General features: G+C 45.1%; 1 protein-coding gene across 19 annotated transcripts in view; it reads left to right on the top strand.

Annotated features, from left to right (window-relative positions):
- Positions 1 to 26,713, top strand: part of FARP2 (FERM, ARH/RhoGEF and pleckstrin domain protein 2) — a 272,156-nt gene that overhangs the window by 144,880 nt on the left and 100,563 nt on the right. For 18 of the 19 annotated variants that reach the window (XR_012160855.1, XR_012160856.2, XR_012160858.2 and 15 more), the window contains 3 exons: positions 4,903 to 5,000; positions 6,807 to 6,921; positions 19,716 to 19,863. Coding sequence is in view for 15 of the 19 variants with exons in the window: in XM_073360436.2 (XP_073216537.1) it covers positions 4,903 to 5,000; positions 6,807 to 6,921; positions 19,716 to 19,863 (361 nt within the window). In the remaining 4 variants the exon portion in view is untranslated. Of the gene's footprint in view, positions 1 to 4,902; positions 5,005 to 6,806; positions 6,922 to 19,715; positions 19,864 to 26,713 lie in introns of those variants that run through there. The other variant, XM_073360444.2, reaches the window with a different exon arrangement.

Here is a 26,713-nt window from a genome sequence, read left to right as displayed (position 1 = left end):
AATTTTGCACCAAAAAATTAAAAATTATGTGCGCGATATTTTAAAATTCTGCAAAATTCTGCATGTTTTATTTGTCAAAATAAGGCAATATAATCACTCTGGTTTCCATTATTTCGGTAATTTATTTAAACTACAATACAATGGATGGAGAATGGGAGTGGGGAGCACTGGAGGAAATCCTCAAACCCCCTTGCCTGATCGTAATGTAGCTAGGTTTGACTTTTTATTTCTAGTTATTAGTCAACAAATATATGCAGCCATATGCTCAGTGTTACATCATAGCGAATGAGGGCTGGGGAATCAAACTCACAATTTACACTGGCTACTGATCATCTCCAGAAAGGTCAGTAGCAAACCGTTCATGGAGCACATTTTGATAGGACATTTTTTCAGTCCAAAAATTTAGACCAGTTCAAATCACGAAAACCCCAGAAGCATTTATAAGGCCATACTGTCCTTTACACCCCTCTGGCAATGTGAAGGAGCCTTAAAACTTTTATACCTGTTTTATACTCCTGGGGGAATTCAAAAAGACAATGGGAGCAATTTACTTAGCAGGCAGGCTGATACATTCTTCTCTGCCTGAAGGGACAGAGCCTGTCCCATGCCTGCCTCCTCAGAAACACTCTGAAGCCCTGCCCCTCCACGCCGAGTGCAGAGAGTCAGTCTCTCTCTCTCACACATGACTGCCCAGCCCTCCGCTCCCGCGGCGGTGATTTACATCTCTACTGAGTCAAGCTGCCTGTGTTGCTGAGGGGGGCGCATGATGGCTCTTGCAGTTTCCCTTTGCTTTCCTGTGAGCAGTCATTTTTCTGTGGGGAAGCAAAGAAATCTGAGGGGGACATGAATTCTGCACAAGTACAGTGATGCAGAATTCCCCCAGGAATAAAAATTAGGTAACTTGCATTAACTTCTTCATGAAGCTCCATGCTATATCAGGAGAGAAGTTGCATACACTGGATGTTTCCAGAGCCTTATATTACTTCATCAACAAAACCAAGCTGTTCAGACTGTCTCCTGGGTTATTTCTGGCTATAGTTGGGCAGTCCAAAGGCCAGGCCATCACATCGAATATCTAAGTGGATAACACAATGTATCTTACTGTAACCAATTGGCTGGTGTACATCTCTTACTGAACATCAAGGCTTACTCCATCAGAGCTCAAGTGACATCCTCCCCCTGTTTCAGAAATTTGCCAGTTTCTGAATGTGGCAAGGCAGCGATATGGAGTAATTCTCCCCCCTCCCCCCGATTCTTGTCAAGCATTCTACACTGTACCTAGCTGACAGGGTAGATGCCAACTTCAATAGAGCAGTACTACAATCTCTGTTTGACAGAGGCAGCTGATACTTCTCATCCGAACATCCCGAAGATGTACTGCTGGCCGGTCACCTACACTAGGATCTGTGACGGGTTGGATCACAGAAACTCCCTGGGAGCTGCCACCTGATGTGCCAAGACTACTTCTGCTCCTGCTTTCTTTCCCTGTCAGCTTAGGACTTCACTGCCCTGCATGGTTTGAGCCAGACCCGCTAGCCTGCTGCAAACCCAGACCCAGGTCTAAACAATGTCCCCTAACTGCTGTAGGCTTAACTGAAAGCAGCTTATAGAAGTGTTCCTGTCTTTAACACTCAGATGCCCAACTACCAATTGGGTCCAAATCCTAAATAAATCCGTTTTACCGTGTATAAAGCTTATACAGGGTAAATTCATGAATTGTTTGCCCTCTATAACACTGATAGAGAGAGATGCACAGCTGTGTGGCCCCCCCAGGTATTAATACATACTCTGGGTTAATTAATAAGTAAAAAGTGATTTTATTAAATACCGAAAGTAGGATTTGAGTGATTCCAAGTAGTAACAGACAGAGCAAAGTGAATTACTAAGCAAAATAAAACAAAACACGCAAGTCTAACTCAAGTACAGTAATAAAAACTGAATACAGATAAAATCTCACCCTTAGAGATGTTTCAATAAGTTTATTTCACAGACCAGACACCTTTCTAGTCTGGGCACAATCCTTTCCCTTGGTACAGCCCTTGTTCCAGCTCAGGTGGTAGCTAGGGGATTTCTCATGATGGCTGCCGCTTCTTGGTCTGTTCCATCCACTTATATATCTTTTGCATAAGACGGGAATCCTTTGTTCCTCTGGATTCCCACCCCTCCTTCTCAATGGAAAAACACCAGGTTAAAGATGGATTCCAGTTCAGGTGATGTGATCACATGTCCTGTGAGACCCCAAGACTTCATTCCTCCCAGCCTGACTCACAGGAAGGCCTGTCTGCAAACAGAAAAGGAGTACTTGTGGCACCTTAGAGACTAACCAATTTATTTGAGCATGAGCTTTCGTGAGCTACAGCTCACTTCGGATGAAGTGAGCTGTAGCTCACGAAAGCTCATGCTCAAATAAATTGGTTAGTCTCTAAGGTGCCACAAGTACTCCTTTTCTTTTTGCGAATACAGACTAACACGGCTGTTACTCTGAAATCTGCAAACAGAGCCATCGACAGTCAATTGTCCTGGCTGGTGGGAGCCATCAAGATTCCAAACCACCATTAATGGCCCACACTTTGCATAATTACAATAGGCCCTCAGAGTTGTATTTCATATTTCTAGTTTCAGATACAAGAGTGATACATTTATACAAATAGGATGACCACACTCAGTAGATTATAAGTTTTGTAATCTTACAAGAGACCTTTTGCATGAAGCATATTTTAGTTACATTATATTCACACTCATCAGCATACTTTCATAAAATCATATAGAGTGCAGCGTCACAGGATCCACACTGACACATACTCAAAGAATAAAGAACTGTTACTTATCCTACAGTAACTGCGTCTTTGAGATGTGAGTGTGAATTGTGCAACCCACCCTCTATCCCAGGGGTGGGCAAACTTTTTGGCCTGGGGGCCACATCTGGCTATGGACATTATATGGCAGGTCATGAATGCTCACGAAATTGGGGGTTGAGGTGAGGGCTCTGGCTGGAGATAGGGGCTCTGGGGTGGGGTAAGAAATGAAGAGTTCAAGGTGTGGGAGAGGGCTCCAGGCTGGGACAGGGGGTTGGGAGGCGGTGAGGGCTCCAGCTGCGGGTGCAGATTCTGGGGTGGGGCTGGGGATGAAGGGTTTGGGGAGCAGGAGGATGTTCCGGGCTGGGACTGAGGGGTTTGGAGGGAGGGAGGGGGATCAAGGCTGGCAGTTGGGACATGGGAGGATGTCAGGGATGCAGGCTCCTGGTGATGCTTACCTCGAGCAGCTTCCAGAAGCAGCGGCATGTCCCCCCTCCGGCTCCTATGTGGAGGCACTGGCCAGACAGCTCTGCACGCCGCCCCTGAAGCTCCCATTGGCCATGGCTCCCGGCCAGTGGGAGCTGCAGAGCTGGTGCTTGGGGCAGGGGTAGTGTGCAGAGCCCCCTGGCTGCCTCTACGCTTAGGACCCAAAGGGGGGACATGCGGCTGGTTCTGGGAGCCACGCAGAGCCACAGCACATGTGGAACAGGGCAAGCCCCCAACCCCACTCCCTGGCAGGAGCTTGAGGGTCAGATTAAAAGGCCTGACGGGCCGGATGTGGCCCATGGACCGTAGTTTGCCCACCCCTGCTTTATCCCTGCTTTTGGTGATCTCAGCTAACATGCACTTTGAATTGCACAGGAACTGAGGAAGTGTGATGACCATTACACCCTTTATGCCCTTGCATAGAAGCATGAGGAGCTACAGGGCACATGCTCAATCCTGACAGAACTGCTATTCAAAAGACTGTTATCTCGTGCACAGGAGATACATGTGCACCTACAATGGGCTCTACACTGACTATATCAAAGAACCTTAATTATTCTAATATAAATATATAGTTGGGTGTTTTCCCCAACTATAAATTAAGAGTAATGTGTACCTAGCAGGTTTTGTGATAGATCAAGAAGAAAACTGATAGTATGCTCATTTTAGAATTTTTTTTGAAGTGGGAAGTTGAGAGAGTCTGTTTCAATTTCAAGTAAAGCTTCTACACAAAGTCCCAAACCATCTGAACAGTGGTCTGAAGGATGGGCTGAGCAGTTAAATTAAAGGCTCTGATGTTACTCCCACAGAATGAATAGCAAGTCAGTTTGTAGGTTTGATGGCTGAGGTTACAAAGGGATAGTATCAATTCTTAAAACAGAGATTGGGGGTAAAAATGCACTTATCACCAGGTACTCACTGTTGAGCCAAGATGGTTTGCCTACGACATAAGGGCAGGGATGGGGGACAAACTGACAAGTTCTTAAAACACAAGTATTACATCAGCAGACTCACCCATTGCATTCAGTCACATTTCTCCACAACTACTGGTATATCGGCTTGCCTAAAGTTTTTACTCACTGAACAGTCCATGGTTTCTTTAAATAGGTAAGCTCCAGCCAAAGTCTCAAATCCAATATCATCTGTCCCCAGTGCTGTATCTTCTCAGGCTGAGTTAGAAGTTTTAGAAGACCCCAGACTCCTCCCATTCTCTGCATACTTTGCTAATAAAATATTAGTAGCCATGCACGTCCCCCACTGTGTGGGTAGGTGAAACCCTCTGAACCATGACCGAGATCTAATCCTGAGGTCGAAACAAACTTTCTAAAACCTGCTTTCTGATAAGCCAAGCTTTTCAAAGAGCTAGGCTTTTCCTTTCTTTGGTTCCTCTATGTCAGTTGACTCCATCACACTATTAAATTGCTTTATGTGGCCAGATTGGTTAGGGATTTGACGTAGCTATGTTATCTACTTCTTTTTTAATTTTATGTGATTGTCATTGATAAATGAAGAGTTCTGTTTTATGTACTTTTTGAAGAATATTTGTAGAAGCTGCTTATTATGTAAGTAGTGTTGAGTTGTTTTCTTTAGCTCATCAAAAGATTGAACTTTTCCTTTTTAGGTATCTGTTTGCATTACAAATCAAGAGAGACTTGGCAGAGGAACGACTAACCTGCAGTGACAACACAGCAGCTCTGATCATCTCTCATCTTCTGCAGTGTTAGTATGTTGGCTGTCCCAGCATCAACTGATATTGCCACTGCTAAACTGAACCAGATCATATATCAGCATATACAAAGCATTACCTGCACGTTGATAATTAAAAAACAAAAACAAAAAAAACCCCCTAAAACAAGTATTTTCTATTTCACAAGTCGAATATTGATAAACTTAACTGGTTAATCTTTAACCTTTTGCATACTGGATAATCACCATGTGTTTAACACAATGAGGATTGGCCAGTTTTAATGGGGTTGAGAAGGAGGCCACTTTGGAGTGTTGTGCTTAAAAGCAATATCGTTTTGGCTGCTGGAAGATGGGGCTGAGTCAAGACTCTTATCTGTTGTAACTCTCACCTGGCTCTGCCTCCCACTGCCAGTAACCTTGCTCATTTTCTGGCCTGCCCTTCTTATCTGCCTTAATTACTCCCAATGCCAGTTTCCAAATCAACTTCAGGCTACAAGGCAGCGAACATGTGGAGGGCAGGCAGGAAGTGGAGGGAATTAGAGCAGGAATCTGGCAACACAAGAAAACAGGCCTGATAGTGTGAATATCGTCCTTCTGGGGAAGGACTTGTTGCTAGGAAGAGTTAGAAGGGAGAATTGGAAAAGTAGGTGGTGGGCTCCTGTTTGGGAGTGAGGGTGGAGGCTGAATGGACTTGGTTTCTGTTTAGGACCCTCAAGATGCTTGTCCTGAGGGCCCTAAACCCAGATTTTCAAAGGCATTTAGGTGCCAAAATAGCATTGAAAATCTGGCCCTGAGGATTAAAGGAGACAAGCAATGATATATGTATTTACAAATCTTAAATATAAGACAAAGGGGATACATTCTTCCTTTCTGCTTTCCCACCCAAACCAAAAATGTTTGAGAAACACCTCTTCAGACACAATAATAAAATATGACTCCATTTATTGGAAGGCCAAATTTATCTTACATAATGTCCAATGATTTGTGCTATGAAAACTTGCCAAGGATTTTCTAGCACGACCTTGTGTTTTTGAGAGAACTTCAAATCAACATGGAACAGCTGAGTAAGTATCAACACCTGCGGCCAGGTTGTTTCAGGAGTGAATCTTAGGATGCTGGAAAAGCAAAGGTGACAAAGGAATATCAATATTTTGGGCTTAATATATTTACAAGATGCTCATGGTTAAAACCTCTAGGTTTTATAGGTCAGCCTAATTTTAAACAGGATACTTTCATGGTATTTTTCATAACTATGTTTAAAATAATTCTGATGTTTTTATAACAATCCTTTTTGAAGCTTAAACTGAAATATGTTTATCATGGTTCTACAAAACTACTCTGAGCTTGTCTACACAGAAATTGCACTGGTTTAACTTAAATCTGTTTAAAACTAATTTAATTAAAAGATGCAAAGCCCTATGTGGACACTCATCAGTTTAAACCTTGTTTAAATACATTTAGTTTGCACCTGTAAATTACAGATGCAAGCTAAACACGAAGTTGCATTTAAACTGCCCTGCAGCTTTGTATGTAGACCATACTTAAGTCCCAACCATGGTTTCCGAATTCACAGTACTGGAAGGAATTAGTCTGATACGACTTTTTAGAGATAAAGTTAACTCATTGATAGTTTGTTCCTGTCTCTTATGGGAAACCCCCCATGTGAAAACTTGTAAATGTGGGAATGCCAATAAATGTCATAAAAACAAATAAACAAGTTAAAGTACTATGTAAATGGTATTTTATAGAAAAGTTAGAATTGAAGATTATTAACTTTATTTTCTTTACTCAAGTATTGTTTCTTTAAATTCTGACATGTTCTATTACTTTGTATCGTAGCTGAGATTGGGGATTTTGATGAATCTGTGGATCGTGATCACCTTAAAACAAACCAATACTTGCCAAACCAGGAAAGACTACAAGGAAAGATACTGGAGTTTCACAGGAAGCACTTGTAAGTGCAGATTATTAGTGGGCTCTTTGGAAATGTTATAGTATTACAGCATACTGGTGAAACAGTGCAGGGAAATTAGATGATAATTGTTTGATGGAGTTCAAATATCATGGTGATGGGGGCAGTAAGAGAATCTAGATGCAGGAGCACTGAGTTAGGCCTCATCTACAGCTAAAAAAAACCCCGTTTTTAACGCCCAAAATTACTTATTTATGTGTTTAAAAAGTTCTAGTGCAGTTTGTCTAATTGTTGTGTAAATAGTGCCAAACTGTCAGGGAATGTCTTTTCCCTAGGAGACTGAAGTACAGGCTATTTACAGTTTTACATATGCTTGCTTCTTCATATAGATGGCGTAAGCTAAATGCTGTTGGTAGGTGGAAGCAAAACCACAATAATGGGATCAATTTATACTCTAAACTTTGCCAAATATAGTAGACTACAGCAACCTCATTAGTGGTCACTCATACAAGGTGCATTTTTTCTTTTAACTGCCATTCATTTTTCTTAGACAAATGAACTCTCATTAGATCTAATAATGTTCTTAACTTTGTGGGATGTAGGGGGAAATAAGGAGGATGAAAACATGCTGTTCACGTGCAATAACTTTACAATACAGTTTTACTAGTGTATGCATTATCATGATGGCCTTCTTTGCTGAAGACCTTATAGTCTGAATAGTAATGGTTTTAAACTAATTCCGTTTACATTTTAATTTCTTTAAATGTTTTATAGTTTGAGTAAGACTGTCCCAGAATTTCCAGTTCCAGCATATAATTTCCACTTGCCACTGGTTACATGGGGCGATGCTTATAATTCAGTAATTATAAATAAATTCCATGGTATGGACATTTTATACTCTGCAAAGTATAAAGAGAATAGAAAAGTTGGAAATCTGTGGGACAGAAGTGACCATAAAATAGTACAGTAGAACCTCAGAGGTACGAAAACCTCGGGAATGGAGGTTGTTCAGAACTTCTAAATGTTCGTAACTCTGAACAAAATATTATAGTTCTTTCAAAAGTTTACAACTGAACAGTTACTTAATACAGCTTTGAAACTTTACTATGCAGAAGAAAAATGCTGCTTTCCCTTTATTTTGTAGTAGTTTACATTTAATACATAACTGTACTGTATTTGTGATTTTTTTGGTCTCTGCTGCTGCCTGATTGTGTACTTCCAGTTCCAAATGAACTGGTCAGTTTGTATCTCTGGAGCTCATAACTCTGAGGTTCTACTATACTGAGAAAGTACAGAAATCTGGTGCTACATATTGTGGGATCTTTTAAAAAGTATTTTTGAAGTAAACAGCAAATCCAGTTGCAAATACATTTTTACCACAAGTTTAAGATGAATGTGAACACAGAATGGTCAGGAACTGTAAAAATTAATGTTCTCTAGAAATAACTCACTCACGTTGCACATACTATATAATAAAGTATATATTTAACACTCTGATTCAGCACATCTTACCTGTGGTCTATTTGTTTGCAAAATGAAGTACTTTGAGAAGCAAGCAGTGGGAAATGAGGGTATAGGGCATGAAAGGAGGTTCATAAGCGGCGTTCGCTCACAAAATGGTACACGGAATTTTAAACACATATTAAACGTTAACATTAAAGTTAGAGAACCACTGGTCCTAATAAAAACAACAAAGAGTCCTTGTGGCACCTTAGAGACTAACACATTTATTTGGGCATAAACTTTCGTGGGCTAAAACCCACTTCATCAAGTGCATGGAATGGAAAATACAGTAGGCAGGTATAAATACACAGCACATGAAAAGATGGGAGTTGCCTAACCAAGTGTGTGGGGGGGGGGCAGTGCTAACAAGCCAATTCAACTAAGGTGGAAGTGGCCTATTTTCAACAGTTGACAAGAAGGGGTGAATACCAAGGGAGGGAAAATCATTTTTGTAGGGCTAATGAGGCCAATGCAATCAAGGTGGCCCATTTCAAACAGTTGACAAGAAGGTGTGAGTATCAGCAGAGGGAAATTAGTTTTTGTAGTGCATCAAGGACTCCTTGTTCATTTTTGCTGATACAGACTAACACGGCTACCACTCTGAAACCTGGTCCTAATAAGTAATCAAGAACACAATATACATGCAAGATGAGTGAATTAACGTTCTTCTTTGAGTGTTGTCCCTGTGGGTGCTCCACTCTAGGTGTCGGTGTGTCCCTGCGCCAGAGATTGGAGATTTCTCACAGCAGTACTCGGTTGGGGGAAGGGCGCACACAGGAGTTGTCTCGTGTAGCCGTTGGCACGTCCTGTAGTGTGCGCTCCCCCGACCGTTCCCTCAGTTCCTTCTCAACCATCCTCGGCTGCAGACGGAGCTCCGTGGTATTGCTCTCTCTGATACTTTCTGGGGAAAAAAAAAGTTACGTAGGAACTTCTTTGTAGTCTATATTTAGTACATTGTTTAGTTAGTCTGAGTCCATACATAGTTACATAGTTTCCTTAGTTCCTCTTAGAGGTTTTTCTTTAATAAAAAAAAAAAAAAAAAAAAGGAGAATCATAGAATATCAGGGTTGGAAGGGACCTCAGGAGGTCATCTAGTCCAACCCCCTGCTCAAAGCAGGACCAGTCCCCAACTAAATCATCCCAGCCAGGTCTTTGTCAAGCCTGACCTTAAAAATATCTAAGGAAGGAGATTCCACGACCTCCCTAGGTAACACATCCCAGTGTTTCACCACCCTCCTAGTGAAAAAGTTTTTCCTAATATCCAAACTAAACCTCCCCCACTGCAACTTGAGACCATTACTCCTTGTTCTGTCATCAGCTACCACTGAGAACAGTCTAGATCCATCCTCTTTGGAACCCCCTTTTAGGTAGTTGAAAGCAGGAAAAGAAAAGGAAAAGAGAAGAAAGAAGAAGACTTTTTCTTTCCTTAACTCCCCATTTTGAAACAGTTTCTCCAGTTTACCATTACAATTAACTCCCACCCTTATCTCTTGAGAGGTGGGAGAGGCTTAACTGCAGTCATGCTAGGCTCAACAGGATTTTAAAAGTGTGACTCCTGCTGTGAAACGATGCCGGTCTCTGACGGCCACACATCCTGCATTCGCTGTCTGGGAGAAACTCATATCTCCCAGAAATGCAAACATTGCACCAAGTTAATAACAAAGGCAAGACGTGACATGGATCTCTGCTTGAAAATGCTTCTGCTGGAGAAATCCCTTTAACCTCTGCAAGAGACGTCCTCCGGGGAGTCTCATAAACCGAGATCCCTGAGCTCTGATAAGGCTCCGACTTCCAAAACTGTCAGGAAGCGAGCCTCGACCCCTCGAGCAAGGGTCCCTCAGAAAAAGAGAGCTTCCCCAGCAAGGTTTTTACCCTCAGTGCTCTACTCATCCAGGGTGAGCACTTACGAGGCACCGGGCTCCTTCGACACCGTCCCTCAGTGGACCCTTGCTGAGTCCCAATGCACAACACTGGAGTTGAGATGTCTAGTCTCCTCCACGGCACCGACTACCCCGGTGCAGAGCGCGGCACAGGCAGCGGCACTGAGATCAATGCTGCCGCCACTGGCACTGACCCAAGACTTGCTGCCGCCTAACAAGCCGAATCCAGCGCTCCAATGCTCGATTGCAACTGCAAGGTAGGACCAGCACAACTCCTGCGTCCTGCTGACATAGCAGTTTCTTCAGCACCGCAGTCACCACTGCTTGGCACCGAACACTCCCCGAGCTACATAGCACGGTACCATCCTTCATCTCTTGCACCACTCTCCATGCAAAGTGGTGAGGAAGGAGATGTGCAGGACAACTGCTTCGCCTCTCAACGTTCATCTCCATCACAGATGAGACCTACATGGAATGCTGTGAAGCCTAAGCCTCATCCCTCGGAGCATTCACAGCCCTGGTATGCGCAGCACTGATCTTACTCGTTACCACCTTACCCCATGCAGTGGCCACAGTGGGGTCCTTGGCCCACATACCAGAACCCCTATTCTGGTCCCCCTTCCTCAGCAACAAGAGGTTCCAGAGTACACCCATCATTACCACATAGAGAAACCTCTGACCCCCCTGAGACGAGATAGAAGAGGAAGAGATACTATCACAGGCAGACCTGGATGATTCACCACCTGCCCCACACTCATCTTCTGCACCAGACGAAGTGGTGACACCGTCCACCCCTACGACACCAGATGACTTCAAACAGTTCCAAGAACTCTTCAGAAGAGTAGCAAACAGCCAAGAAATTGCCTTACATGAAGTGCAGGAGAAACAACATAAGTTGTTAAAAATCTTACAACCGGCATCATCGACCAAGATTGCCCTCCCCATGGATGAGGCTATAATAGAGCCTGTGAAAGTAGTATGGCAAACACTGGCATTGGCACCACCCACCAACAAAAGGGCTGACAGAAAATACTTCATTCCAGCCAAAGGCATGGAATTTTTGTTTTCACATCCTCAAGCCTGTTCTCTAGTAGTAGACGCTTCCAATCAGCACAGGAAACAGCCTCATATCCGCTCCTCAGTGCAAGATAAAGAACACAAGAGATGGACTTCTTTGGGCGGAAAGTTTACTCGTCACCCACTCTTTTGCTTAGAGTTGCCAACGATTCTGCTCTACTAGCAAATTACAACTACTCTAACTATAGTAAAATAAAAGAGCTCATGGAGGACCTCCCCGAGCATAAACGTCCTCAACTCAACGCCATTATCAACAACGGTCAGTTAATAGCCCGCACAGCGCTGCAAGCCTCAATAAATGTAGTGGACACAGCTGCCTGAACAACCGCAACAGCTGTGGTTATGAGAAGAACAGCATGGTTGCAGGCTTCGGGAATTCCAAAAGAACTACAGCTAAAAGTGGAGAACCTCCCCTTCAATAGAGAGAAATTTTTCTCGTCTCAAACAGATGATGTGCTCCATACCATGAAGGCCACCCGTGTGACACTGCATACACTAGGCATATACCCACTGCCTGACAAACGCCCTCAGTTTACACCATACCAGAAGTCATGAGACACCTCGTTTAACCATCAACAACCACGATACTTCACTCAGAACAGATCCAGACAACGGGCTCAGAGACGACGAGCTCCACAGAACCAGGCCTCATCCATCTACAGCTAAGCCACAATTTTGAAGTCTTGGTTGAGGGTATGCACGACCTCCCCACACCTGTAGCGCCAACAGATACCCCATCCCACAATTTTGGTCACTGCCTATGTCCATTTTACCATGCCTGGGCTGCAATAACCACAGATCCATGGGTTTTGGAGATCATACAGTCTTGCGACACCATTCCTTTCACAGCCATCTCCCCTACCCTCCATCCTTCCCTGTCCCTCTTCAGGGCCCCTCTCACAAGCACCTTCTGCAACAGAAAGTAGACCACCTCCTACTGCTGTGTGCTGAAGAACCAGGGAGGGGTTTTTATTCCAAATATTTCCTGACAGAGAAGAAAGGAGGGGGATGGAGACCAATCTTAGATCTCTGAAAACTCAACAGGTTCGTACTCAACCACAGGTTCAAAATGGTCACTCTGGCCACAATAATCCCAGCGCTAGATGCGCGGTACTGGTTTGCAGCCCTCGACCTACAAGATGCATACTTCTGTATTACAATACATCCTGCCCACAGACGGTTCCTGAGGTTCACAGTAGGACCCAACCACTACCAATACAGGTCCTTCCCTTCGGACTGTCCACTGCTCCCCCCGTATTCTCAAAAACGCTTGCGGTAGTAGCAGCACATTTATGAAGCAAAGGAATCATAATCTTCCCCTATTTGGACGATTGCCTTCTCAGGGGTGCCAACTGACAAGAAACGGCAGGCATGCTGAAGACCACAATAGACCTGTTTCACCAGCTAGGTCTACAGATAAACTAAAAGAAATCCACCCCGGAACCAACCCAGCGATTGGAGTTTATTGGAGCTGACCTAGACTCCATACAAGCCAAGGCAATGTTGGCAAACCACAGATTCACTACATTGACCCATCTTATTTACACGGTGACCATCAGCCCACAAACTTCAGTGAGGACATGCCTTCAGATTCTGAGACATATGGCAGCTACGACTTTTGTAGCAAAGTATGCCAGACTCCATATGCGCTATCTGCAGCACTGGTTGAGCACAGTCTATGCACCCAGCAAACTCTCTCTCAACAGACGTGTGACACTACCTCCAAGGGTTATCCTTTCCCTACAATGGTGGACACAGCCAGGGAATGTATGCTCCAGGGTTCCCTTTCAACAAGACCCCCCATCAGTGACTATTACAACAGATGCCTCCCTGATAGGTTGGGGTGCCCACTTGGGTCACCACAGTGTACAAGGCAAGTGGTCTGTGACAGAAACCCGACTACATATCAATCTCCTGGAACTCCGCATGGTACACAATGCATGCCGACACTTCCTCCCACTCATACGCGAAACCTCAATCTCTATTCTCTCCGACAATGTGGCGTGCATGTTTTACATCAATCGCCAAGGAGGAGCCAGGTCTTACTTGCTATGCGTAGAAGCCATGAATTTATGGAACTCCTCATCCGCAACAATATAAACATTGCAGCATCATTCCTACCAGGGTGCCCAAACACTGCAGCTGACCACCTCAGCAAGCACTTCTCACAGGAACATGAGTGGGAAATCCACGACAGTGTTCTCGACACAATATTCCAAAAATGGGGTCACCCAGTAATTGACCTTTTCGCCTCAGCGACAAATCACAAATGTCCACTATTTTGCTCTAGGGCAGGCCTGGCACTGATAGGACAGATTCTTCTGCTGGGCTAAGAGTATAGTTGGATAGATTAACAATATTGCTGGGTGGGTTAAGGGAACCACTGTTGTGGCCCCTTGTGGCATGTAGTAGTTTAGATAGTTTAGTGTCCTTTTTCTTTTGTAGAGAAGCAAAGTGTGTGTTGTAAATGGCTTGTCTAGTTTTTGTAAAGTCCAGCCATGAGGAAGTTTGTGTGGAAGGTTGTTTTTTTATGAGGGTATCCAGTTTTGAGAGCTCATTCTTAATCTCTCCCTGTTTGCTGTAGAGGATGTTGATCAGGTGGTTCCGCAGTTTCTTTGAGAATGTGCGGCACAAGCTGTCAGCATAGTCTGTGTGGTATGTAGACTGTAATGGATTTTTTTACCTTCAGTCCTTTTGGTATGATGTCCATCTGTTTGCATTTGGAGAGTGGGGAAAACTCAGAATGAAGACAAGCAGCTCACACTGCACAGAAAACATTTACAAATGAGAAGCAGTTTAAAAGTAATTATCCTCAGACGTTAGCTGTAGACTAATCTGCACAGACTGGTCTGAAAACAATCTGGTCTAATTTTGTTCATCCATTAAGTAGATAAATCTACTTAGGGTTCCCCAAGTCAATGGATGACAACCTGCCAATTAAAAGTAATTTCCAACAAGAACTGCCTTCAGGACAGAAGGTCTCAATGCAAGGTTTCTTTACAGCTGTATCCATATGTAGACAATATTTATTATTATCACAAAAAGAAAAGGAGTACTTATGGCACCTTAGAGACTAACCAATTTATTTGAGCATGAGCTTTCGTGAGCTACAGCTCACTTCATCAGATGTTTACCGTGGAAACTGCAGCAGACTTTATATACACACAGAAATCATGAAACAATACCTCCTTCCATTTCCATTTCCAGAAATGGCCCACCTGTTGATCACTTTAGATAAGCTATTACCAGCAGGACAGTGGGGTGGGAGGAGGTATTGTTTCATGATTTCTGTGTGTATATAAAGTCTGCTGCAGTTTCCACGGTAAACATCTGATGAAGTGAGCTGTAGCTCACGAAAGCTCATGCTCAAATAAATTGGTTAGTCTCTAAGGTGCCACAAGTACTCCTTTTCTTTTTGCGAATACAGACTAACACGGCTGTTCCTCTGAAACCTATTATTATCACAACATCCATACAGTAATGGGGAAGATCAAAGTCAAACCCAGATACTGATAAGTGTCCTCTGCTTTATATAGTTTTTAAAACCTACAATTAATTTAGATTTTATGGCTTGAAGAGGCAAAAGCATTGCATATTTAGAAATTGCATGTGGCAAAGTATCTTGTTCACCTCAGCAGGCTCAGTTCTTTTTAGCCTTGGAGACACAGCTTTGGGCAAGACAGTCCTTCTAGCTGGTACAAGGTCAGGCTATACCTTTCCTCAATCAGTCCCTTGTGTCTGTTTTCCTTTCCCTTCTGGGGAGGGAATGCAGCCTCCCTTCCTGGAAAGGTTCGGTGTCTTGCTGCACCCAGCCTACTGGCAGCTTCCCTGCTTTCCTCACTCCCCCCCATTTCCTAACAGGGGAGGGTTTTAAAAGGGCTCAAGCAGTTGGAGTCAGCTGAACCCAACTGGTTCTCTAGCAACCACTTTTCATCTGAACCTTATTAACCTGTGGTCACCTCTCCTCAGTGGATAGGGAGGGGCCTTTTAACATTCTGGGGTGGATTCCCCCCCCCCCCCCCCGCTTTGTAGCTGTTTGTCCTGGGTTTACCACATCACTTATTGAGTGCTGTTTAAATCCTAAATTGTGAACTGTGTGAGGCAGGAACTGTCCTTGTGTTGTTTGTATAATGTATAATGCGTAGTACAAGAGAAGTGTAATCCCTGTTTGGGGTCCTTAGGTATACTAGAATATAAAGTGTTCATCTTCGGATCTTGCATTTGCTCCAATCCCTCAGTCAGAGACAAACACCTACAAGATCTCTATCAAGCGTTCTTACAACTACAATACCCACCTGATAAAGTGAAGAAACAGATTGACAGAGCCAAAAGAGTACCCAGAAGTTACCTACTACAGGACAGGCCCAACAAAGAAAATAACAGAACGCCACTAGCCATCACCTTCAGCCCCCAACCAAAACCTCTCCAACGCATCATCAAGGATCTACAACCTATCCTGAAGGACAACCCATCACTCTCACTTGGGATCTTGGGAGACAGGCCAGTCCTTGCTTACAGACAGCCCCCCAACCTGAAGCAAATAGCAACCGCACACCACACAACAAAAACACTAACCCAGGAACCTATCCTTGCAACACAGCCCGTTGCCAACTGTGTCCACATATCTATTCAGGGGACACCATCATAGGGCCTAATCACATCAGCCACACTATCAGAGGCTCGTTCACCTGCACATCTACCAATGTGATATATGCCATCACGTGCCAGCAATGCCCCTCTGCCATGTACATTGGTCACACTGGACAGTCTCTACGTAAAAGAATAAATGGACACAGATCAGACGTCAAGAATTATAACATTCAAAAACCAGTCGGAGAACACTTCAGTCTCTTTGGTCACTTGACTACAGACCTAAAAGTGGCAATTCTTCAACAAAAAAACTTCAAAAACAGACTCCCAACAGGAGACTGCTGAATTGGAATTAATTTGCAAACTGGATACAATTAACTTAGGCTTGAATAAAGACTGGGAGGGGATGTGTCATTACACAAAGTAAAACTATTTCCCCATGTTTATTCCCCCCCACTGTTCCTCAGACGTTCTTGTCAACTGCTGGAAATGGCCCACCTTGATTATCACTACAAAAACTCCCCCTCACCCTCCCCCGGTCTCCTGTGCTGGTAATAGCTCACCTTACCTGATCACCCTTGTTACAGTGTGTATGGTAACACCCATTGTTTCATGTTCTCTGTGTATATAAATCTCCCCACTGTATTTTCCACTGAATGCATCCGATGAAGTGAGCTGTAGCTCATGAAAGCTTATGCTCAAATAAATTTGTTAGTCTCTAAGGTGCCACAAGTACTCCTTTTCTTTTTGCGGATACAGACTAACACGGCTGCTACTCTGAAACCACTTTAGAAAGTTCCTTCTTTTGTAGGTGCAGGCAATTTTTTAAAAATTCTATTATTTCTGACAAGTATTGTGCTCTTAACTTTATTAGTTAAATTTGAATAGTTAAACTCTGGCGGTTTTTATACGTAATAAAATAGTACTCAAGTTACTCACCTGAGTTTGTGCCTAGAAGTTTTATTCGATATACATTATTCCACATTCTTCAGCCACCATGTTGTAACCTCATTTCAGTAATTTTATTTTTTACCACATGAAGCCCTAACATCCTCTTTCTGAGATTGTGGCATTACACCAGGAATGAGTTTGGCCCATTGTGTTGTACACACTAAGCTTGAAGTTGGGTAACTTGTGAATTTATGGCCAAAATTTACATTTCCAACCTTTTATCACTTATCCCACAGAGATGCAACTTTGGCCTTATCTGCTCACAAAAGTCATACTGTTGTAATTATACTTTGTATATAAAGTTTATTTGGCTACATCATACCCAAATTTGATGAAAAACACAATATAGACTAAATCTTTGAAAATATTGAACTCCTTTTACCCCTGAAATTTTTGTATTTGGGAAAAAATCTTTTCATGATTTTCCATTTTGAAGATTGATATTTTTTCAAAGTCAATACAGAATAAAGAAGTAGAAAATAGACTGAATGTTTTAACCACCTCATACTCACCCAGAACCTGTGTAGCACAATGATTTTCCAGTATGTAACCAGTTGTAAAAGTCAGAGAATCATTATACCTGCAGTACTTTTTCATATTTAAAAGGATTGCATTCTGAATGGGTTCTGTGGTTGTACTCGTATTAATTTTAAAGATGGTCCATACATGCAGTTAAGAGGTCCCTATTTCCATAAATTCTACTTTAATTATTAATAATTCATCTGAACATGTTCAACAGAAAAACTTTACTTTTTAGAAATAGAACAAAAGATATCTGGTCTTAATGGTAACTCTATAAACTGTTAGGAGTAGGCATCTTTAAGAAAAAAGGCTAGAATAAGGAAAGGGTATTGCAGGAAAATATTATTCATTTATTTAATGCTATTCATTTATTTAATGTTCATGTTACACTTGGCATAGGATAGTACACAAAAATAGACAGATCATACCCTAAATAGCATATGGTCTATTCTAAAGGAATTAAATATCTATTATGGGGGGAGAGCTGTTCCCTGGGAAAAAAAAATTCTGAAAGAGCGTTTTAACATGGCATACATAAATCCAGCCTGTGTTGAGGCTAGTCAGTTCTAAGCAAAAATTGCTTAGTTCCTTTACTTTTTCCCAGCCCCCTACCCTTCCTCAATCATCCAGTTTCCTTCCATTAAACTGTTGTATGAAAAATTCCATTTGTTGCCTTTTTTATATTCAGTGCACTAATGTATATGGCAAAGACCGCACTTGATCAGAAATAGTGCTATAGTAATCATTGTGGGATCTTTTAGTATAGTGTTATGTTGCCGAACCTCTAAATTTTGAGGTTGCCTTTGTCAGCCAGTTACACCAAACTCCTATTATAATCAGACCTTTGTGTATTCTGCAGCACTGTGGGACTAAATTGTGTGGCAAGAACTCCTAAATTCCATGGCAATGTTCTTTTTATTCTGGCTTTGTGAAATATCCTCAATTCCCATCTCCATGAGGGTTGTCACCCTCAAACTCACAAACAACTATGACTTACAGTTGAAAACACTAATTTGATGTAAATTTGGCAGTCATTATTTTCAGCAAGGGTTACTTTTGAAGCTTGTGTTTTTCACTGTTTTCTGGGCAGTCCACATCTATGGGTCTCAGCAGTTAAAATGTTGTCCAGGTAGCCTTGCTCAATAGCTCCTTACCTCAGTATGTATCATGGAAATGGTGATCTTGAAGCCAGCTTCAGTATCTCATCTTCTCTGCTCCTGGGGTATTGTCTGTCTATTGTGGTGTTCATCCTGGGAAGCTCAGCTGGACAGTCTACACTTCAGGTTCCACCCAGTCCCTGTCAGCAAGCTAGACTTGACTTGTTTTCCTGCTGCCCTGCTGCTGTGCTCTATAGAAGGGTATGCTGAAATCCAGTTGATTTCCCCAGGTGGGGAAAGATGGAAAACAAGAGAAGGTGCAGGCATGTTTTGGCAGTGCAGGAAGATCGGGGGGAATGTCAGATGAATGGATGCAGGAAACTGACAAATTCCATAGCAAAAAACGTGCTGAATTCTGTGACTGTGGCATCATGAAGTCTGATGGCAAGTCCTGAGGGCAAGTCACACCTCTCTGAACTATTATTTCAGGCTCTTTGCAAACTCAGAAAGTTTGCAAACCCCATTGGTTTTCACCATTGTGTAAGCAACTGTAAGGGGTATAAATGTGATATTTTTAAAAGAGAGACCTAGGGGTTTGGATTACAGTTCTGTGGCAGTGGGTAAATTCTACGACCATAGAATCATGGAATGCATAGGGCCTGATTATATTAAGTTTTCCTAGATTTTTTTTAAAATGAAGTGCATATGCTTCGAATGTACTGGATACTTAATTTCATACAATGTTATCTGGATAATTCTAATCTGATTTTATAATCCCATTTTAGATTGTCCTGTGTTGTTGCAACATTTGCTGTGTTTCTGTCATGCTGTTTTGCAATATTCTCAACTTCCCCCTTGTTTTCTGGGTATATCGATGCATACCTAAGCAGGAAATAAAAACTGAACAGGATTCCTGTTTGGACAGTGATCTATTGACCTCTTTCTGGGTTTTGAATCAGATAACCTTCATACCAGTTTTCAATTGCTTCTCTGTATCAGTTTCTCTTCTCTATATTTTGTTAGTCTATATTTTGTTAGTCATATTTCAAAGGTAGCAGTAATACTTTTATGGAGTGAAATTGTCAATGTAAATTAGGCAGAAAATTATTGCTTAGTTCTGGACATATAGATTAATTACTTTGGACCCTTTGGAAGTATTATAATATCATGTTGTTTTTAATATTCTGTATTTTTATGCTTTTGTTCCTCACTGGAGGGGCCAAACTCCTGCTGAGTCAGATTTCCAGGTGCTTGAAATTGCTCGGAAACTGGAGATGTATGGCCTTAGATTTCACCTTGCATCTGACCGTGAGGGGTCGAAAATTAACCTGGCTGTTTCACACATGGGCATACTAGTATTCCAGGTAGGTTGGGGAAATGACACCAGATAAGTACATCTTCCTTTTGATTATAATTCCTTAAGTAACTGTCAGTAACTTTAATCTACAAAGCTTTTCTGACTTTTTTTAATAGCTGACCTTAAATCAAAGAACTGTAGGGTCAGAAGGGACCACAAGGGTCAACCTGTCTAACCCTCTGCCAAGATGCAGGATTTGTTGTCTCTAAACCATCCAGGACAGATGGCTATCCAGCCTCCTTTTGAAAACTTCCAGTGAAGGAGCTGCTACAACCACCCTTGGCAGTCTGTTCCCATTGTCCTACTGTTCTTACAGTTAGGAAGTTTTCCCTGAGATTTAATCTAAATCTGCTATGCTGTAGTTTGAACCCATTGCCTCTTGTGCTGCCCTCTGTGGCAAGAGAGAAGAACCTTTCTCCATCTTTTTTATGGCAGCTTTTCAAGTATTTGAAGACGGCTATCATGTCCCCCCTTAATCTCCTCTTTTTCCAAATTAAACATATCCAGTTCCTTCAGCATTTGCTCATATGGCCCTATGCTTTGAGCAGACGGTTGGACTAGATGACCTCCTGAGGTCCCTTCCAACCCTGATATTCTATGATTCTATGGGTGCTCCACTGTAGGTGTGTCTACTTCCCTGTGCTGCTGATTAGAAAACTTTGGTAGCTGTGTCTATTGGTCCCGCACATGCATTGTCTCTCCTCATGCCGCACCACCAGGCTAGACACAGTGTGTGGGCATTTACAAACTCAATGACTTTACTGACAAACTGCTCAAGGGACACCGGCAATCATAGAATCATAGAATATCAGGGTTGGAAGGGACCTCAGGAGGTCATCTAGTCCAACCCCCTGCTCAAAGCAGGACCAATCCCCAATTTTTGCCCCAGATCCCAAATGGCCCCCTCAAGGATTGAACTCACAATCCTGGGTTTAGCAGGCCAATGCTCAAACCACTGAGCTATCCCTCCCCCCTTTAAAGCCATCATAGAAGAGGGAAAATTAGTAGCAAAAACATCTCTACAATCGGCCCTCAATGCCACCAACACAGCAGCTAGGTCCATCTCCATGGCGATGGTGATGCAATGAGCATCATGGCTCCACTTATCAGGATTCCCGAAAGAGGTGCGGTCTATAGTGGAAGATCTCCCTTTTGAGGGTACGAAGCTCTTCACCAAAAAGACCAACGCCTCCCTTCATATCCTAAAGGATTCCATGGCTATCCTGAGGTCGCAGGTAATCTGTACACTGGAGGAAAAGAGGCACTTTAGTCCCCAATCTCAGCAGAGACCATATGCGGCTCAGTATTAACCTCAGCGCCATTACGAACCACAGAGGAAGAATGGGAAATTCCTGAAGCGCAAACTGTCTGGCCTGTAAACCGCATCCCAACCAACCGCATATAAACACCCCTTTTGACGGGCAGGTCGAGGCGCCACGAGACCACTCGCTACAACTGATGCAACCACCTATGGTTGTATACCCATTTGGCCCATGATCGGCAGTGTTCTGCAGTGCCTGGGAATGCATAACGTCGGACTGATGGGTTTTAGAGATCATCCGATCTGGGTACTCCAGTCACTTCACCTCCATAACTCCTCCACAACCCCTTTCCCCGACCCTATTCAGGGACCCTTCTCACAAGAGTTACTACGACTGGAGATAGATTGCTTCCTCCAGTTAGGGGTCATAGAACCAGTCTCATAGCATCTGAGAGGCAAGGGGTTCTCCCCTCATTACTTCCTAATATCCAAAAGAAAGGGAGGTTGGAGACCCATATTAGATCTCAGAGCTCTCAACAAGTTTGTCAAGGCTCAGAAGTTCAAGATAGGGTACCTTATCAACAATCATTCCAACATTGGAAAAGGGAGACTGGATTCTTCTTCGAGTGCTTGTTCATGTCAATTCCAATCAGGTGTGTGCGCGCACGTGCATGATGGCCGGAAGATTTTTCCCTTAGCAGCATCCATCGGGTTGGCCTCGGCACCCCCTGGAATCGCGCCCTTATGGCGTCTAATATATAGCCCTGCTGACCTGCCACCCCTTCAGTTCGTTCTTACCGCCGGTGACAGTGGCTGGAACTTCCCTTGGCTCTTGCTCAGCAAGTTTTCTTCGTTATTCTGTGTATATAGTTAGTTAGTTGTTAGTAGTACCAGTTTAAAGTTTAGCATAGTATAGTAGTTGGGGGTTTCCCACCAACCACTCTGGCCCCAGCGCCGTGGCATGCCACGGTCCCCAGGATTTAAGAACTGTGCGGCTTGAGCCAAGTGCATGCCTCAGAGTCATCCGCACTCATCGTGTCTTTGGTGCCTGGGGGAGACTCATCAGAAAGATCGTTGCAAGATCTGCTGTGAGTTCTGCCTGAGAATGCTTAAAGAATGGGAACAGCAGCTGAAGGTGATCGTCATGGAGGCAGCCTTGCGCCCCCACTCTGACCCGGGCTCGAGAGACCTGATCCCGACGGCGTCGTCCTCGACGCGGAACGCCCCGGCGCCATCGGCAACTTCGGCACCAAGGAAGGACTCCTCCAGGGACGCTCGGCACCGCCACATCGGTGGGGGGAGGGATAGCTCAGTGGTTTGAGCATTGGCCTGCTAAACCCAGGGTTGTGAGTTCAATCCTTGAGGGGGCCTTTTAGGGATTTGGGGCAAAAATTGGGGGTTGGTCCTGCTTTGAGCAGGGGGTTGGACTATATGACCTCCGGAGGTCACTTCCAATCCTGATATTCTATGATTCATTCTGATAGTAGGCACCGCTCCCATTCACCGGTGCCCCAAAAGAAGAAAAAGCCGGATGACCATTCTCCGGCTAAGCCTTGAGAAGTGCAACCCGAGGCGAGCGTCTCCTTCCGGGGCTTTGTCGACTCCTGTCCAGGTAAGGCAGTCGAGTCTGGCCCCACCTCAATCTCCGGCACCTACACAGCAGCTTCAGCTCCCGTCCATGCCGGAAGTGTACCAGGCCACCAGAGATCTCCTCCACCTGACAGCACCATTCTCACCTACCAGGGAGGAACCCTCAACGCCGACAGAGCCCTGTCCTTTGGTGCATTCTAAGGGAAAGGGATATCGAGGCACGCCCCTTCGCCTTGTCCATCGGCACCTGCACACTCCGACAGAGAGCTTTCCTGCTCTCTGAGCTCTCGCCATTCGAAACACCAAGGATCGGCTCCTCCATGGTCTTCAGTGTCTGAGACCTCGGAGTCAGAGCCCGACTCCTATAGCTCCCAAGTAGGAGCAGAAGCCATAGAGTGAGGTCAGGCAGAGACAGAAGGGAGCATCAGGTGTGGCCTCCACAGTGGCAGAACCCACCTCATTGGCCCTTCTGGACTCCCTGGGCTTATCACTAGGGCCAGGGAGGAACCCAGGGTCTACGCTCAGCGGCATCTTTAGTTGCCTCCACCACTTATGTACCACCTTCCGCTGTGCATCCACACCCGGTGCCTACGTTCCCAACACTTTTTCCTCCGGCACTGTCGTCGGCACTGTGCTCGACTTCGACTTCGGCACCGGCCTTCACGACATCGACACACCTGTCTCCCATTCCTGCACCATTGTCAACGTTGACCTCGATACAGGCACCTACGGCCCAGGTGCCGATCTCAGTACCGGGCCCCCCGACCCCAGCAGCTCCTGTGAGTGTGCCGATGCAGCTCCCTCCTGTGAGACTACTGCTGACACTGACTTTGGCTATGACGCCTACGGCCCCAGCACCATTATCTGCACCACCTCCTCCGATGCTGCCCCAGGAATCACGTGACCCCTCTGGGGCAGACGGTAGGGAGCTTCCACCACTGGCACACGCTTCCTCCTCCTCGTTGCCGGATGAAGCATTGGCAGGGACATCCATAGCCCCTGCGTTAGAGGAGAACAGAGTTTTACAGCAGTTGCTCTGCAGGGCTGCCCAAGGCTTGGGCATCAAGGCCGAGGAGGTGGTTGAGGACATGGATCCCGTGGTGGACATCCTAGCACCCTTGGGGCCCTCACGGGTAGCTTTACCCCTTATAAAGATGGTGGTGGATACCACCAAAACTCTATGGCAGATGCCGGCATCTCTGCCACCCACTGCCAAATGCAATGAGCGCCGGTATTTCGTCCCCTCCAGAGGCTTTGAGCATCTCTACTCTCATCCACCTCCAAACTCATTGGTTGTCGATGCGACTAACCAGCTGGAGAGACAAGGTTTCCAAGATCCTTCCTCAAAGAATAGGGATGCTAAACGTCTGGACCTCGTGGGTAGAAAAATCTACTCCACTGGCAGTCTACAACTCCATATTGCTAACCAGCAGGCCATTGTGAGCAGGTACTCTTATAACACCTGTGCTTCCATGGCTAAGTTCATGGAACTCATCCCTTTGGACTCTCGGTCAGAGTTCACCGCCTTGGTGGAAGAAGGAAAATTAGTCTTCCGCACTTCACTGCAGGCAGCCTTAGATGCTGCAGACGCTGCCACAAGTGTCATGGCGACAGGAGTGGCTATGCGATGGTGGGGGGTTGGTTGCAAGTCTCAGGGTTACCCTATGAAGTCCAACAAACGATTCAGGACCTCCCATTTGAGGGTGAGACTCTGTTTTCAGAGAAGACAGACAAACGACTCCACAGCCTAAAAGATTCCCGAGCCACCCTCAGATCCTTGGGCTTGCATACCACCACCACATAGCACAGACATTTCCTCCACAACCTCCTCAAAGGTTCCAACAGCAGAATCACCAGGACAACTCTAGGAGGAGGAACCGGAGTGGTAGGAGAAGACAACATCCCTCCGCTAATCAAGGCCTGCCCAAACCGCCATCTGGCCCTAAACCGACATTTTGAGGGTGCGATCAAGGACAGCACACCAGACCAGAGACTGGATTCACCCCGCCTTATCTTTTCCTACCCTTTCTACAGTTCGTGGTCCCGTATAACTTTGGACCGCTGGGTGCTTCGCACGGTAGAGAGGGGATACTCCATCCAGTTCTGTGTCCTCCCTCCCTTCCTCCCCCATCCCTCTTCAGGGACCCTTCTCACAAGCAACTTCTCATTCAGGAGGTTCAATTGCTCCTAGCGCTAAGGGCTGTGGAGGAGGTTCCACTGGAGCACTGGGACGAGGGTTTCTATTCCCACTATTTCCTAATGCCAAAGGCAGTCTAAGGCCTATCCTGGACCTGCACGACCTCAACAAGTTTATGAGGAAACTCAGGTTTCTCATGGTCTCCTTGACCTCCGTTATCCCTTCATTGAATCCAGCAGACTGGTATGCCACCCTCGACTTGAAGGACGCGTATTTTCACATAGTAATACCGCAAAACAACAATCGGTTCCCATTACCAATTTATGGTCCTCCCTTTCGGCCTGTCAGCGGCACCTCGAGTCTTCACCAAGTGCATGGCAGTCATCGCCGCCTTTCTGCGGAAACATCAGGTACAGGTGTTCCCATACCTCGATGACTGGCTGATCAAAGGCCGATCCAGGGCTCAGGTGGCATTCATCAGAGCCACCTTCGAGAATCTGGGCCTCCTACTGAACGAGGCAAAATCGACTCTATCCCCGGTCCAGAGGATAGAGTTCATAGAAGCGGTTCTGGACTCAACTCAAGTCAGAGTATTCCTCCCGCAGGCGAGATTCCAGGCTCTCGATGCCATGATCCAGGGACTCAGGCAGTTCCCCACCACCACCGTGAGAAATTGTCTCAAACTACTCGGCCACATGGCGGCCTGTACATACATGGTTCAGCACGCCAGACTCAGGCTTCGGCCGCTTCAGTCATGACTTGCGTCAGTGTACAGACCTGCCAGGGACAGCTTGGACAGGATCATGATCCTGCCTTGCCCCATCCTCGACTCGCTCCTGTGGTGGACAGATGCTTAGCAGGTGTGCTCAGGAGTCCCCTTCACTGCTCCACAAACATCCCTGACTGTAGTAACGGATGCGTCAGATTTGGGAGGCGGACTCTTCTGAGGGACCACAGGACTCGGGGCCTCTGGTCACAGACAGATCTCTGTCTTCATATCAATGTCAGGGAGCTCAGGGCGTATGCCTAGCATGTCAGTCATTCTGCCCGTATCTAGCAGGTCGATGTGTATCAGTCATGATGGACAATACAACCGCGATGTTCTACATCAACAAACAGGGGTGCACGCTCCTCTCCCCTGTGCCAGGAAGCCCTCAGGTTATGGGACTTTTGTATAGAGCACTCAGTTGATCGACAGGCGTCGTACCTTCCAGGGGTCAAAAATGAGCTGGCAGACAGCCTCAGCACATCTTTTCACAGCCACGAGTGGTCCCCTCACTCAGACGTAGCATCTTTGCTCTTCCAGAGGTGGGGCTGTCCCCTGATTGACCTCTTCGCCAGGAAGTGTCAGCAGTTCTGCACCTTCAAGAATCTCAGTCCGGGCTCTACAGCGGACGAGTTCCTCCTCCTTCTATACGCCTTCCCACCCATACCGCTCATCCACAAGGTCCTGCTCAAGATCTGCAGAGACCGGGCTCAGGTCATTCTCATAGCACCAGCCTGGCCCCGCCAGCATTGGTACACGTCTCTCCTAGACATAACAGTGGGAGCCCCGATTACCCTGCCATTTTTCCCGGACCTTCTCACGCAGGATCATGGGCGGCTCCAGTGCCCGAAGCTGCAGTCGCTGCATCTCACAGCCTGGAGGCTCCGTGGCTGAATCCATCCAAGCTCTCCTGTTCAGAACAAGTCAGAGAGGTTCTCTTGGGCAGTAGGAAACCCTCCACTAGGGCCACATACCTGGACAAGTGGAAGAGATTTTCAGCCTGGTCAGCTCAGCGAGACTTTCCCCCGGTGCTAGCCTCAGTGCCCCAAATTTGGATTAATTTTTCCACCTAAAGCAGGAAGGTCTCCTCTTTGTCTTCTATA

The sequence above is a fragment of the Lepidochelys kempii genome, chromosome 9 (genome assembly GCF_965140285.1).
Source record: "Lepidochelys kempii isolate rLepKem1 chromosome 9, rLepKem1.hap1, whole genome shotgun sequence".
Lineage (NCBI taxonomy): Eukaryota > Metazoa > Chordata > Testudines > Cheloniidae > Lepidochelys > Lepidochelys kempii.
This window is presented reverse-complemented; position numbering and strand designations above follow the sequence as displayed.